Source organism: Eleutherodactylus coqui, chromosome 9, assembly GCF_035609145.1.
Source record: "Eleutherodactylus coqui strain aEleCoq1 chromosome 9, aEleCoq1.hap1, whole genome shotgun sequence".
NCBI lineage: Eukaryota > Metazoa > Chordata > Amphibia > Anura > Eleutherodactylidae > Eleutherodactylus > Eleutherodactylus coqui.
In genome coordinates, this window is record NC_089845.1 from 141,363,109 (window position 1) to 141,379,787 (window position 16,679).

General features: G+C 44.9%; 1 protein-coding gene across 2 annotated transcripts in view; it reads right to left on the reverse strand.

Moving 5' to 3' along the window:
• The window catches only part of TRPA1 (transient receptor potential cation channel subfamily A member 1), a 104,846-nt gene that overhangs the window by 19,033 nt on the left and 69,134 nt on the right, over nucleotides 1–16,679 (reverse strand). For both annotated transcript variants that reach the window (XM_066578576.1, XM_066578575.1), the window contains exons 18-21: nucleotides 14,602–14,672; nucleotides 11,627–11,768; nucleotides 9,421–9,510; nucleotides 7,383–7,558 (exon numbers count right to left, since the gene is read on the reverse strand). In XM_066578576.1, the coding sequence (XP_066434673.1) occupies nucleotides 7,383–7,558; nucleotides 9,421–9,510; nucleotides 11,627–11,768; nucleotides 14,602–14,672 (479 nt within the window). The remainder of the gene's footprint in view (nucleotides 1–7,382; nucleotides 7,559–9,420; nucleotides 9,511–11,626; nucleotides 11,769–14,601; nucleotides 14,673–16,679) is intronic.

The window sequence follows — 16,679 nt, forward strand, 5'->3', positions numbered from 1 at the left end:
AAGTCCCTGTGGACCCACAGCATGGGTGGCTCCCTGGAACCCACCGGCGGTACATAAATGTATCCCATTGCAGTGCCCTGCTCAGCAGAGCTAACGTCAGATACAATACAGGTGGGCTTCGGCCCACAGTGCATGCCCCAGTCACACTGGTAATATGTACCTTAACAGTAACCGTGTTGGTGGGAATGTGGTCGCGACTGCGGAACTAGTAGCGCGGTTTTATTTAGTTGGTTTTCGGAATGTGGCCAGGATTAAGTGGGTCGTGGCGGGGGGATGGTGGGGGAGCTCTCTTGTTGCGTCGTTAGAGGTGAAATTCTTGGACTGCCACCAGACGGACCAATGCAAAGGTATTTGCCAAGAATGTTTTCATTGTTGGAGGAGGAGGGGGATGTTTTTGAGGCACTACGTGTCCTCTCCACGTGTCCGTGGTTATATGCACCTTAACAGTAACCGCGTTGGTGGGAAATGGCCTCGCCGCCATCATGTCTTTGGGAAGCCTCCGTTTCCACACCCCAGTGACATAGCATTAGCAGCGGTATAGGCAGAGCCCAGAATTAGTAACATTTCAGCGGTAGCATTAGAACAGGCCCCAGTAACATATCACTAGCAGCAGTATAGGGGGAGCACAGTATTAGTTCCATTTCAGTAGTAGTAGCAGTCAAGACAGGCCCCAGTAACATATCACTAGCAGCAGTATAGGGGGAGCACAGTATTAGTTCCATTTCAGTAGTAGTAGCAGTCTGGACAGGCCCCAGTACCATATCACTAGCAGCAGTATAGGGGTAGCACAGTATTAGTTCCATTTCAGTAGTAGTAGCAGTCTAGACAGGCCCCAGTAACATATCACTAGCAGCAGTATAGGGGGAGCACAGTCTCTTTAACATTTCAGTAGTTACAGTATAGACTAGGCCCCAGTTACATTTATGTAGCAAAAGTGTAGGCCAACCCCACACACCTTGCTGTACCATGAGTGCAGGCAAAGCCCATAAAAATTACTAGGATTACACTGTAGGTGAGGGCCCAAAAAAATTAGTGTACCAACAGTACTAATGTACCTCAGAAAAATTGCCCATGCCCAACCAAGAGGGCAGGTGAAACCCATTAATCGCTTTGGTTAATGTGGCTTAATTTGTAACTAGCCCAGTTAAAATAAAGATTGGTTCAGGTGCAAGTTTCAACGCTTTAATGAGCATTGAAACGTATAAAAATTGTTTACAAAAATTATATGACTGAGCCTTGTGGGCCTAAGAAAAATTGCCCGTTTGGCGTGATTACGTGAGGTTTCAGGAGGAGGAGCAGGAGGAGGAGGATGAATATAATACACAGATTGATGAACCTAGAAGGTCCCCGTTTTTTATGGTGATAGAGAACGATGCTTCCATCCGCGGGTGCAGCCTACGTATTGTTTAGGTACCGCTGCTGTCCGCTGGTGGAGAAGAGAAGTCTGGGGAAATCCAGGCTTTGTTCATCTTGATGAGTGTAAGCCTGTCGGCACTGTCAGTTGACAGGCGGGTACGCTTATCCGTGATGATTCCCCCAGCCACACTAAACACCCTCTCTGACAAGACGCTAGCCACAGGGCAAGCAAGCACCTCCAGGGCATACAGCGCGAGTTTCAGGCCACGTGTCCAGCTTCGACACCCAGTAGTTGTAGGGAGCAGGGGCGTCACGGAGGATGGTCGTGCGATCGGCTATGTACTCCCTCACCATCCTTTTACAGTGCTCCCGCCGACTCAGCCTTGACTGGGGAGCGGTGACACAGTCTTGCTGGGGAGCCACGAAGCTGGCAAAGGCCTTGGAGAGTGTTTCCCTGCCTGCGCTGTACATGCTGCCTGATCTCCGCGCCTCCCTTGCTACCTGGCCCTCGGAACTGCGCCTTCTGCCACTAGCGCTGTCGGATGGGAATTTTACCATCAGTTTGTCCACCAGGGTCCTGTGGTATAGCACCACTCTCGAACCCCTTTCCTCTTCGGGTATGAGAGTGGAAAGGTTCTCCTTATACCGTGGGTCGAGCAGTGTGTACACCCAGTAATCCGTAGTGGCCAGAATGCGTGTAACGCGAGGGTCACGAGAAAGGTATCCTAACATGAAGTCCGCCATGTGTGCCAGGGTACCTGTACGCAACACATGGCTGTCCTCACTAGGAAGATCACTTTCAGGAACCTCCTCCTCCTTCTCCTCCTCCTCCTCAGGCCATACACACTGAAAGGATGACAGGCAAGCAGCATGGGTACCCTCAGCAGTTGGCCAAGCTGTCTCTTCCCCCTCCTCCTCATGCTCCTCCCCCTCCAAAACGCGCTGAGATATAGACATGAGGGTGCTCTGACTATCCAGCGACATACTGTCTTCCCCCACCTCCGTTTCCGAGCGCAAAGCATCTGCCTTTATGCTTTGCAGGGAACTTCTCAAGAGGCATAGCAGAGAAATGGTGATGCTAGTGATTGCAGCATCGCCGCTCACCATCTGGGTAGACTCCTCAAAGTTTCCAAGGACCTGGCAGATGTCTGCCAACCAGGCCCACTCTTCTGTAAAGAATTGAGGAGGCTGACTCCCACTACGCCGCCCATGTTGGAGTTGGTATTCCACTATAGCTCTACGCTGCTCATAGAGCCTGGCCAACATGCGGAGCGTAGAGTTCCACCGTGTGGGCACGCCGCACAGCAGTCGGTGCACTGGCAGATGAAACCGATGTTGCAGGGTGCGCAGGGTGGCAGCATCCGTGTTGGACTTGTGGAAATGTGCGCTAACCCGGCGCACCTTTCCGAGCAGGTCTGACAAGCGTGGGTAGCTTTTCAGAAACCGCTGAACCACCAAATTAAAGACGTGGGCCAGGCATGGCATGTGCGTGAGGCTGCCGAGCTGCAGAGCCGCTTCCAGGTTACGGCCGTTGTCACACACGACCATGCCCGGTTGGAGGCTCAGCGGCGAAAGCCAGAGGTCGGTCTGCTCTGTCAGACCCTGCAGCAGTTCGTGGGCCCTGTGCTTCTTCTCTCCTAAGCTGTGTAGTTTCAGCACGGCCTGCTGACGCTTGCCCACCGCTGTGCTGCCACGCCGCGCGACACCGACTGCTGGCGACGTGCTGCTGCTGACACATCTTGATTGCGAGACAGAGGTTGCGTAGGAGGAGGAGGGTGGTTTAGTGGAGGAAGCATACACCGCCGCAGATACCACCACCGAGCTGGGGCCCGCAATTCTTGGGGTGGGTAGGACGTGAGCGGTCCCAGCTCTGACTCGGTCCCAGCCTCCACTAAATTCACCCAATGTGCCATCAGGGAGATATAGTGTCCCTGCCCGCCTGTGCTTGTCCACGTGTCTGTTGTTAAGTGGACCTTGGCAGTAACCACGTTGGTGAGGGCGCGTACAATGTTGCGGAAGACGTGGTTGTGCAGGGCTGGGACGGCACATCGGGAAAAGTAGTGGCGACTGGGAACCGAGTAGCGCGGGGCCGCCGCCATCATGTTTTTGAAAGCCTCCGTTTCCACAAGCCTATACGGCAGCATCTCCAGGCTGATCAATTTGGCTATTTGCACGTTTAACGCTTGAGCGTGCGGGTACGTGGCGGCGTACTTGCGCTCAAACAGTTGCGCTAGCGACGGCTGGACGCTGCGCTGAGAGACATTGCTGCATGGGGCCGAGAACAGCGGAGGTGAGCGCGTGGGTGCAGGCCTGGAGACGGTCGTGTCTGTGTCCTGAGAGGGGGGTTGGATTTCAGTAGCAGGTTGGGGCACAGGGGGAGAGGCAGTGGTGCAAACTGGAGGCGGTGAGCGGCCTTCGTCCCACCTTGTGGGGTGCTTGGCCATCATATGCCTGCGCATGCTGGTGGTGGCGGCTCCCCAGCTGATCTTGGCGAGATAAACCTTGCACACCACAGTCCGTCGGTCGTCTGCAGTCTCAGTGAAAAACTGCCAGACCTTTGAGCACCTCGGCCTCTGCAGGGTGGCATAGCGCGAGGGGGCGCTTTGGGAAATAGTTAGTGGATTATTCGGTCTGGCCCTGCCTCTACCCCTGGCCACCGCACTGCCTCTTCCAACCTGCCCTGCTGCTGCACTTGCCCCCCCCCCTCTGAAGACCTGTCCTCAGTAGGCTTAGCAAACCAGGTGGGGTCAGTCACCTCATCGTCCAGCTGCTCTTCCTCCGAATCCTCTGTGCGCTCCTCCCTCGGACTTACTGCCCTTACTACTACCTCACTGATAGACAACTGTGTCTCATCGTCATCGTCCTCCTCACCCACTGAAAGCTCTTGAGACAGTTGCCGGAAGTTCCCAGTCTCATCCCCCGGACCCCGGGAACTTTCGAAAGGTTGGGCATCGGTCACGACAAACTCGTCCGGTGGGAGAGGAACAATTGCTGCCCAATCTGGGCAGGGGCCCGAGAACAGTTCCTGGGAGTCTGCCTGCTACTCAGAATGTGTCATTTTCATGGAGTGAGGAGGCTGCGAGGAAGGAGGAGCAGCAGCCAGAGGATTCAGAGTTGCAGCTGTGGATGGCGTAGAAGACTGGGTGGTCGATAGATTGCTGGATGCACTTTCTGCCATCCACGACAGGACCTGCTCACACTGCTCATTTTCTAATAAAGGTCTACCGCGTGGACCCATTAATTGTGAGATGAATCTGGGGACCCCAGAAACTTGCCTCTCTCGTAATCCCGCAGCAGTCTGCTGCGATACACCTGGACCAGGAGCTCAGCCTGTGCCCATACCCTGACTTGGGCCTCCGCGTCCTCGCCCCCGTCCACGTCCTCTAGGCCTACCCCTACCCCTCAGCATGGTGTATTACGAGTAGAGCAGAAACAGAACGCTGTAATTAAATGTGCCGCTTATTGGCCTGTGGTTGGAGGCTGACTTCGCTTACGGAACGCACAGCAGAGCCAGGAAACAATTATGCGCAAGCCTGTAGTGAGACCTAGGTGCGTATGACTGAGCTACTGGAATTCACAGGGCAGAACCAGTCAAGTGGCCAAAGGCCAGTGGTAGGCCTTAAGTATTTTGCTTCAATTTTTTAAAATGGTGAGGTGAAAAACCAGACAGACACCGTATGCAGCGTATATATGTATACTCTTTCCCTCTGGCGGGATGTGCAAGGCTGGGTATTAAGGAGCGACTACTACCCCCAGCACACACGCAGTAAACTGAAGACAGGCTGGCCAAATATAGTATTTTTTTCCACTTTTTGGGAAAAAGCCCACTGCCTGGGATATAGCCTGTGTATGGATTTCCCTGTTGGAGGATGACTGTGGTTATTGAAAGAACAGTGCAGTCAGAAAAAATTATGCGCAAGGCTGGGTATTAATCAGCGACTACTACCCCCAGCACACACGCAGTAAACTGAAGACGGTCACAGGCAGCCCAAATATAGTATTTTTTTCCAATTTTTTGAAAAAGCCCACTGCCTATATAGCCAGTATATCTCTTTCCCTGTACCACTGTCCCGGCCTCATCAGTACTGCCCCTATACTCTGTAAAATGACTGCAGACTGAGGACGCTATGGTCTGCATGCCCGATATACAAAAAAAAAAATTGTGCAACACTGCTAAAAGCAGCCTCAACAGTACTGCACACGGTCAGATGTGGCCCTAAGAAGGACCGCTGGGGTTCTTGAAGACTAAAACAACACCTAACACTCTCCCTATAGCAGCTACAGCAAGACAGCACTTTCCCTGATCTTTCTCAGCGTGCATCTGTGGCGAGCCGCGGGAGGGGCAGATTTAAATACTCGGGTGTCATCTGATCTCCCCAGCCACTCACTGCAGGGGGGTGGAATAGGGCTGGAATGTCACAGTAGGAAGTTGTAATGCCTTCCCTGTGTTTCTATTGGCCAGAAAAGCGCGCAAATTTCTCTGGGAAGGAAATGTAATGGAGTCGAGCACCGTGTGGTGCTCGTCTCGAGTAACGAGCATCTCGAACACCCTAATACTCGAACGAGCACGCTCGCTCATCTCTAGTAAGAACCTTACAGTTCGAAATGTATAATCTTCCATGCCAGATTACCTTTTTCTTTTGTATTTTAACATAGTATTTAAGGCTAAAAAAAGACATATGTCCATCCAGTTCAGCCTATTACCCCCCCCCCCCCTTCCCCAATGTTGATCCAGAGGAAGGCAAAAAAAAATACAACAAGGTAAAAGCCAATTCTCCCTATTTAGGGGGGGAAAAAATCCGGCAATCAGAATAATCCCCGGATCACCGACCGTTCTGAAGTAATTAATGTCTATAACCTATAATATTGTATCTCTCAAGAAAGGCGTCCAGGGCCCTCTTGAATTCTTTTATTGAATTCACAATCACCACATTCTCGGGCAGAGAGTTCCATAGTCTCACTGCTCTTACAGTAAAGAACCCCCTTATATGTTGTGTAGAAATCTTCTTTAGGCGTAGAGGGGGCCCCCCACCGCCCCCACCCATGGTGCTCGGTCAAGTGATCAGTTACTCAACAAGACCGATGCTCGATCGAGCATCAGCCTTAAACGAGTGGGCTCGCTCATCTCTACTTCTAACACTTCTGGCCAACAGCTAATTTTACTAGGTAATGCTGTGTTCAGCCAGATATATATGAATGTCCATCCATGAGACTGGAAGTCCACCAGAGTATTCTGGTTCTAAGAGGTGGATCTCAAATGATGGACCTCCTTCTGGAACCTTCATATGTCCTGAGGGGGCATATGGACAGGGGTTGTCTTCACGAGATAACCTCCATAAAGCAAAAGGGGGACATAATCTACCTAAATAGAATTCATGTCAATATTTCAAAAGCTTTTTACTCAAACTGTTATTCTTTGTAATGAAAAATTGTGGATAAAATTAGAAACATAAGGGAAAATATAGCAAAGTATAAAAACCAGTCTAAGTGAAGAGCATCTTGCGGTGAGGAGCAAGCCTCTTATTACATTTGGCGCATGTCTAGCCAATGAGTGCTCAAGACTGTGAAATCTACACCAGCTACGAGCTGCCATAGCTTTCCGCTACAATGTAAACCACTTTCTGGTGTAAACAAAGTAAATCAGAGGGCCTCCTTTTGATGATCCTAGCTCAATTTTAGAAAAGTTAGGTACAAGGAGCAAATACATCCTCCAGTTCCACATCACCTCCCTGAACACCACCATAACTTAGTGTATGGTGCTGTTTCCTTTAAAATGACCTGCCTCACCTGATTTGTCTATTTTACGGAATACTTATGCTCCATATTAGATAGAAATTCTGGAGCATCTTTTCTTCGAAGTCTGCATTGTGCTCTTCTTCTTTAGTGCCTCCTTGAATGGAAGAATTACTTGACAACTGGGCATTACCATTTCTCTTGTTATAGCTGCGTTCCATTCTAGTCTGAGACCGTCAGCATACATGATATGATATGACCTTTTATACCTACGGATTCTTATGATTTATTACCTTTGAAGGTAAATCAAAAAGTTGACCCATGATGTAAACACAGCGATGGCTGCACATTGCCATCTCCAACTGGCCACAAAAAGAGGATTTGTACAGACAGCTGATGCAAAAAGGATCGAGGTAACATAGATTGACCAGTCTATAATATTACTGCCGTCCATTAGATACTTGAGTTTCTAAAATATAAAACCATGTAGAATATAAAATATTATAATAAACAGTTCAATGCATTAATTACGGTAATTAGAGCAGATTGGATTTAGCCTTGTATATCCAAGACTGAAGTTATAAAACTGCCCTTCAATATGTAACAAACACAATGGGGCATATCTATCATCTGTTTCTATGCCAGTTATCTAGGATACAAAAGTCACAATTGCAACTTTTTGGAGGTTTACGCCAGGAGCCATGTATTTTAAAATCGTGGATGGGGCCTAGCTTTAAGGAGTCACATTTACAATAACGTAGACAGAGACTGGTGTACATTAACAGAAACCTAAGCCAACTCGGAGCTGAGATAGGTTTGCAACTAGCAGATAGACATGTCCCCAATCTCTATCAAGTCGACGATGACATTGAGACGGAAACCTGGATGGAACTAATGCCTTTAACGGAGACCACTTTTGTCTATGTTTCACAAGGTTTCCATCCCTATTAGTCTTTTTAGTTGGGTAGAAAAGTGTTGTCCACTCCAGCTTCAATGAGTAGCTTCGGCATAACTATAAGGCAGGCCGTGGATGCAATGCTGTAATACTTGTGGGAGCCCAATAGCCTCTTTACTCTTTAGTGGCCATTAGTACAATTAGTAAAAGGCCCATTATAGACTTTAAGGCTACAAATATGGTGGGCAGGGAACTTTCTGTAATAAATAGAATTGTTTTGAGTCATCTCTTAAAACAACAATCCAGTTTCGGGACAAAAGTCTGTCCTGGTACTAAAAGGGGAGGAAGTATATTACCTAAAGGTATGCTTTCCTGACATTTCTCTGATCTGTGGGTTCCAGGTCCCTTTATGGCCATCCAAGATGGTTGATGCAGTTCCAGATTACTTAATCCCCACAGTGCATTGGTAGCATTAAACTACTCAGCTCTCTGATTAGGCCCAGATGATCAATGCTGGTTAATCAGAAAGCCGTCAGTGTGCATTAGCTAGTTAGACAATTGTTGTGGCCATCTTGGACGGCTGAAGTCAGAACCTGGAACTGGTGGATTGGAGGGGCAGCTGCATAGAAGAACAACTACAGGCAATATGCCCATTTCCCTCCAGGCACGAGACAGAATTTTGTCCCGAAACTGAAGGGTTGGCTTAAATGACAGAAGACAACTCACAAGACTCTGTTATTAAAAGCCTAATGCTATATTAAGGTCCCACTCTTTAAAGCGACCCTCCAGGCCACACTGCTTCTCCGACTACCTGATGCACACTATACATTAGTTTGCATCGGTAGTCTAAGACGCTATACACGGTTCTGACCGGTCAGCGCTGCTCATGTGGACACTACGGGTTAATCAAATCAGGTGTAGCGTCTTAGACTAATGATGCATATTGATGCACAGTGTATATCAGGTAGTCAGAGAAGCCATCTTTGTTAGTCCGGGATTGGAGGATCACTTTAAAATATCAAGTAGAACTCTGCAGACAATATCGGGTCTAAGGGCGCCCACCCACTGGCGTTTGCGATTTCCGTGCGTGAAAAATGCAGCGTTTTCGGCACGTTTTCCGCGATTTTTCCGTGCGTTTTTCGCGGCGTTTTTTGCGGCGTTTTCGCGGCTTTTTCGTTAATTTCCATTGCCATTCATGGGTGCATTAAGAGAAAAATAAGGACACATATGCAACTGACAGTTCCTATGTTAAAAATCGCAACGGACCAAAAAAAAAACGCCAGTGGACAGGAACACATGTTATCTCTATGCCTGTGCAGGAAAAACGCAAAACGCAAAACGCAAACGCAGGTAAAAAAAACGCCAGTGGGTGGGCGCCCTTAGGCTTGGTATTGTCTGCAGAGTTCTGCCTATCATTTCTTACTAATGTAACATACCTGTTGATACATCTGAACCAATTCTTTTAGAAGCCCAAAGATATTCATGATCATTACAATGCTCAAGCACGTGCGTGCAAAATACGTGTCCTGAAAGAAAACAAGACAAAGATATCAGATACCTTCCATTACATCTCATCATTTACTTTGTCATCGTCCTACTGTGTATTATACTATAGTATATTATAGCCACTGTGAATAAAAGTTGACCCATAAGACAAATATTCAGGTAATACTTAAAGAGTCACTCCAGGGAATCTTATAAATTCATAATGTAACTAGTGCCCCAATACATATTGACTAGAGATGAGTGAGCACGCTCGGATAAAGCAGTTACTCGAGCGAGCATCGCTCTTCTCGAGTAACTGCTTACTGGTCCAAGTAGGCTCGGGAAGGTGGCAGGGGGCGAGCTAGCCCCCGCCGCCCACCCGAGCCTGCTCGGACCAGTAAGCAGTTACTCGGGAAGAGCGATGCTCGCTCGAGTAACTGCTTTATCCGAGTGTGCTCGCTCATCTCTAATATTGACGTATTACCTAGTATGACGTTAGTATTACCTTTCTTAGTTATATCTTTCTATCTGAAACTTTCTGGAGTCCTTCTTTTCAGTTGGTCATGTAATCTCATTCTGACTACCTGAGATTTACTTGGCTTTATGTTCTCCTAAAAAGTCAATTTTTTAGTCAGCACAAATCCTTAAGCTTTTCATAGGAGGTTCAGAAACTCATATCACAGTGAGGCTAACTTCACACTGGCGAGCGAGATATGGGGCCGTGAATCCGCCCCCATATTGTGCTCCCCAACATGCAAATTTCCTGACGCGTTTTAATGTCAAAACAGCCTCATATCACTTAAGGGAAGAAGCAATCCGCCCCCTCGGGTATCGACCGTGGCAAAGGATTGTGGAGTTTCTTCCATTGCTTTTAGTGGGAGACCTCGCGATGCTGCCGCCGGCTCTATTCAAAAGAATGGGCGCTGTGATGCAAGAGCATGCAGAGGATAGAACATGCTGTGATTTGTTTCCTGCATCGCATTGCGGTGCCATGCAGGAAAACATTACTCATGTGTATGACTCCATTCAAAAGAATGGGGTTCATATCTGTGCAAGATTTGTGCGTATCACAATGCACAAATCTCACCTGATTTTCAAGCCAGTGTGAAGACCGCTTTACTAGGATGATTAAATGTCCTCTCAGTTATATTTAAGATGATAACAGCTCCTGACTGTGCAATTATGCTCTGTAGCTTATTTTGGTGAATATAAAATACAGAAGGTAATGGTAGTATTGTCCCAGCAGGCAGAGATGGTACGGTCTCTAGCTGGTAATGTAATGCTGTACTGATGCATCATGAAAGCGTTAGCAGAGCATAGAGAAAGTGATCAGGGAGAAACAGATGTATTATTTCTCATCTTGGCTTGTGTGCCTGCCAAGCTTGTGTGAAGGCCCCCAGAATTGCCATGAGTATTTGCCTTTAAAAATACAATATACTGCAATATACTACAGTATTGCATTATACTGTACAGGCGATCAAATGAGTACAAATTCAAGCCTCCTTATAGGACTTTAAAAAAATTAAAAATGAGTAAAAAAAAAGTTTTCATAATTAGAAAAAATAATTGATTAAACAAATTGGTATTTCCACTTCTATAAAAGTCCAGTCTATTAAAATAATGCATCATGTATACTGCATGGTAAACACCATCCGAAAAGTAATACATTTGCCAGAATTGTGCTTTTTTCGGTCATCCAGTCTCCAAGAAAAAATGTAAAAAAAGGTGTCAAAATATCATATGTACCCCACAATGGTACCAATAGAAACCACATGTTGCCTTGCAAAACACTAGCCTTCACATAGCTTCATTGATAGAAAAAAGTTATGGCCCGCAGGGGATAATTTCTTTTAAAGATATTTAAGAAGTGTGTACACTGTGAAAACAAGACTCCTCCAAAAGTGTCGCACTTACACTTAGAAGGGATTTTTAAAAATGTTTCTATACAATATATGATACATTAAATGATACCATTGAAAAACAAGCCCTCATGCAGCTACATCAGGGTAGGAGTTTTTGAATGTGAGCAGTAAACAAAAACTACAAATAATAAAATGGCTCTGTCCTCAGGGGGTTAATGCTAAAGCATGAGTAAACTACATGGTGTGCACAATGATGCAAAAACCTCCTAAATAAAGGAGAATAATGAATTAATACCTCAAGATATAAATCTTTCGGTCCTGCAGTTGAATTGGTGCTGCTAGGTGTCACACCTTTTACTATCAGAAGTGTAAGAGGAATGAGTCCCAATGAGTAAACGGCCAAGTTTAGAAGATGTGCTTTAAATCCATATGCTCTCCTGCAAAACAAGCAAAAATGTAAAACAGCTGTTCTGAAAAGGAGAGATGAGTAAACTTTTTAAAAGTTTGGTTGACCTATTTGCCAAAGTTTTGAAAAAAGTTAAGTTTGGTCTAAATTAGTTTGAACCAAACTGAAAGTTCACCAAAACCACTAACACAGCCTAATAGCCATAAAAGACTTCTATGGCCCGTAGACAGTGTTATACATCAGTGTTCAGGACTAGTGGACCCATATTTTGGGTAGAACTTAGCTAAAATCTTGCTTCAAATCTTTCATCAAAGTTCTGAAAAGTCTGATAAAAGAGTAATACATTAATGAATGGAGTGTCTGATTAAAGGGGTAATCCATAGGGAAATAGGATGAAAAATGTCGAATTACAAGAATATGGGGGAATGCAGGTATACTCCACTTGCAATATCATAATGAGGCGAAGTGAGATTTGGTCAAGCATTCAGGGGATAGGTGATAAATGTTACTGGCTGAATAGCCCCTTAGGCCTCAGACACATGGCTGTATTACAGATCTGTGTTATATATATCCATAACATGGTGCCCATGCTATGAGTCTATAGAGCACTTCAGTATGCATCTGATTATATACAGTACAAAGATATACAAATATGCCCATACAACTGCTCACAGAATGCATACAGGTCTGTAATATGCCAATGTTGGGTGCATGGACTCTTAGGTTTTGTCCTTGCATACATTGAATGGAGTTTTTGTAAAAATTCCATGTACTTGCTGTAGAAGTAAACCTATCCAGATACACTGAGCAGGTTGAACAAATCTGATACATGTGAAAATAGCCTTACTTCCAAGTACACAATATGGTGGTACAGTGCACTCCCCCGCCCCCAACATTTTGGTTTCTCATCAGGTTTTTTCCACTAGTGGCTTCAAAATGCAACTTTATCATGAGCGGAACCATGGTTTCAATAAAAACCTCCATTACATTTTACCCAATGGAAAGGTCTGCACTGTGCGCGCCATACAAAATGTATCATTAAAGGGAATGTGTCACCATGTTTTTGCAGCCCTGTATATATTAGGGTGGCCCAAAAAACTCAACTTTCAACTACAAGACAAGACACCTTCAATTTTTTTTCCTTTAAATAAACCTTCATTCAGGACTTTCACCGAAAATGGTCTTGTTTTCCGGTATGTCTCTTATTATGCATATTTATGTTTGGACCTGTAAGCTATATTTCTTTATTTTATTTCAGGACGTATTCCATTCAGTATTGAATCAACACGCCGAAGTAGGGAGATCTAGGGAAATCATATATTTGGAGGTATTTTTGGTCGGAAAAAACACAAATGTGTAGATTGTCAGGACAAATATTATTAGTACATGGCAAATATGACTGAGAGTAGTTAATGTTTATTAGTATAGTGATTATTAATATTACTGCTGTAGCTTGTGTAATTGGAAATCTCATAATATACATCGGGAAGGAATTTTAATCCCCTAGAATGAGGGTAAATTGGCTTCTGCCCACTGGGTTTTTTTTGCCTTCCTCTGGATCAACAAAGAAGAAGGGGTGGAAACAAGCTGAACTGGATGGACATTTTTCTTATTTCAGCCTAAGATACTATGTTGCATCAGTTTTGAGCACCAACTTGCAGTTGGAATTTAAAGCTAAAGCTAAAACTTTACCCTAACATTACCCTAACATTACTATTAGCAGATGTAACAAATTAGGAAGGTGTCTTGCTGTACAGCTGTCACTTTATTTTTTGCCATATCTCTATAGGCCACCTTAATTTAAATATTTTTAAAAAAATTATATAATATATATTTTTAATATTTAAATTAAGGTAGCCTATAGAGATACTTTTATATATATATATATATATATATATATATATATATTTATATAATGCAGTAGTTTGAGAGAAACTCCTATTTTTATCAGTAGCAGACAGACAGAGAAATACAGAAAGTAGTCCTCTGTATTCATATGCTACAGCTGGCCTCACCTTAGGGTGCATTCAGACGAGAGTATGTGTATGCGTACATATATACGCTAGGCTTAGACTTGTACTAAAAAAAAGTCTGAGTTACATCTGCAAAAAACTGATGTTTATTCATATATGTGCATCTCAGTGTAGCCTCTGTATTCCGTCCATATTTGGCCCTTGTGTCCGTTTTTTTCTCTGTATGATGTGTTTTTCACATCCACAAAAAAAAACAAAAAACAAAACGAGCCCAATTACTTTTTTCTGCATCTTTAAAAACAAAAAAAAAAGGACAGCACACGGACTGTACATGGATGGCATCCATGTGCTGTCTGTTATTTTTTCTCTCCCTATTGATTTGAATGGGCGAGTCTCATACATAAAACGGATCAAAAGAGTGCATGCGATGGGTTTTTCACGGAGTCTGTTTCTGTGGGGAAAAAAAACTTCATTGAATGATATGGGTCCGTATGCTGTCTGTGTGTATGTGTAGTTGATATCTTTTAACAGACTACACATGGATGAAAAAAACGTAATTGTACATCTAACCCTACTGTGTATAGAGAAAGCTGTCAATCAGTGGTCGGGAGGCGGGACTAGTCTGCAGCTCATGAATATAGAGGACAAGTTCTATGTCTGGCTGCTGCTAATAAAATGTAAGTTTCTCCAAAACTACTGCACAGATACACATAGCAGACATATCGCTGCGATCAGTGTGACTGTCACTACCTTATGAGGCTCTCAGTGAGGGCGGCAAAAATATGGTGACAGATTCCCTTTAATAAAACTGTAAACAGCATCACTAATACACAGAAGCTGTTGTAACAGCATGCATTCTCAATGACTCATATCGCCTAGTCTTCTACATACCATTTCATGAGCAAAAATTCTTTACAAACCGGATGAGATAAGAGTTCCACGCGGCTGTGTTGCACCATAGCCTACAATGGTAACATTGGGCAAAAAGTTACAGTTTGCACAGAACATCTTAGAATACGGCATTCAGATGACACACAAGCGTGGAAAGTATGTGGACATAAATATGATGTTGGTAGATTGTAATAGATTTTTAGACTGAGCATTGAGTTCAATACTAGATCTATAAATCTGCATGCAGTTTACACCCCCTGGTGGTTGGAAATGGCAAGCCAGAATGTTTTCTGTTAAAGGGGTTGATTCTCAAAAATCCTATTTATTTATAATTCTATAACCTGTCAATAAGAGAGTTTATTAAGGAACGTTATATGTGGGTTAAACCTCTGGGAACCCCATCATTGCTGAGAACAAGGGGATCCTAATTTTGTTCCTTTCCATAAGGCCTCTTTTACACGAACAACAGCGATAATCCGCCAGAAAATCGCAGTGATATTGCATCTGTGTTCTGTGTGATATCACTGTGTTTTCTCGTGGCAATATCATGATTTTGTGTCGCTACAAAGTCGCACAACAAAGCCCTACCCCGAAAATAAGCCCTGGCTGCATTAAAAAAAATTAAAAACACAATACATCACCTAACAGATGTCTGCTTTGCCGCACTTCTCCTCGCAGGTCCACGACACTTGTTTGAAGTCTTCAGGCAGCGCCACCTGGATTAGAGGTTCAAAAACTCTGCCTCCAGGAAGCGCTGGCTCTGATTGGTTCTCAAGGGCTGTGGCTTAGCCAATCACAGCAGCGATCGATGAACCAATCACAGCCATTCAATGCGATGGTTGTGATTGATTCATCAAGCGCTACTGTGATTGGCTAAGCCACAGCGCTCGAGAACTAATCAGAGCCAGCGCTTCCTGGAGGCTGGGTTTTTGATTTTAAACCTCTAAACCAGGAAGTGGTGGCTGAAAACTACAAGCAAGTCTGTCAGAGCTGCGTAAGAGACGCACAGCGGAGCTGACAGTGCCTGTTAGGTGATCTTTTTTCTTTTTAGGCCCTATTTTTAGGGTAAGGCTTATATTTCCCGCCCCACCCCAAAAATCCCAGCAAAAGAGCGCTACAAAGTCACATGACTTTGCAGCGAAACAAAATTGCGATATTGGCGTTAGAAAACACAGCGATATCGCACAGGACACAGATGCAATATCGCTGCGATTTTCTTGTGGCGATATCGCTGCCGCCCGTGTGAAAGAGGTCGTGTGAAAGGTGCATATGAGGAAAGCAGGGGATCTGAAGCACTATGTGTAAGAAATGCAGCTCTGATCCCTATCAACATTAATTATGAAATCATGGTGGACATTATCGTTAAATCACAAAAAGTTAATTTGTGGGGGTCTTTTTTGTTTTATTATTTTTGCCATGGAACTATGATTTCTGTGTACGCTTCTCATATCCGCCATGCCTTCTTTACTCCTGTGCAGTGGGTGAACAGGTTAATAGAGATGCAAAGTTGTATTTTGCAGAATTGCTGTACATAAATATATCATGCATTATGTGGAATGGTGGATTCTCAGGGCTCGGTCAAACAAGCGGAGATTCATGCATTTTTCTGCGCTGAAAAAAAATGCAACGTGTGTGCGGGGAAAAATAAAAATAAAAATCGCACCTACAAGAGATAGAACATATGGGTGGCAGTGGATGTGGTCATGCCAATTATTTCCCGCACACGCATAACATTTTTTTTTGCGCGTAATGCTGGGCCGACTTCGCTCTGCACATGCGCCAGCTGACCGGCAGCCGGCACATAGCAGGGGATGGAAGACACCGGGAGTGGGTGAGCTGCAGGCCTCTGCAGGGGCACGGGCCCGCATCCTGCTGCGAGAATTTTGCAGCGGGATCCAACCCGGCCGTCTGCAGGCAGCCAATCTCCGCTCTTCTGACCGAGTGCTCACAGTATATACAATAATAAAATGTGTCATTTCCATAGTTTATACAAACTAATAACACTTTTTGCATTGAAAGCTATTTCAGCTATATGCCAATTTCTTACTAACTTTAACTTTTCTCAGTATGTAATTTTG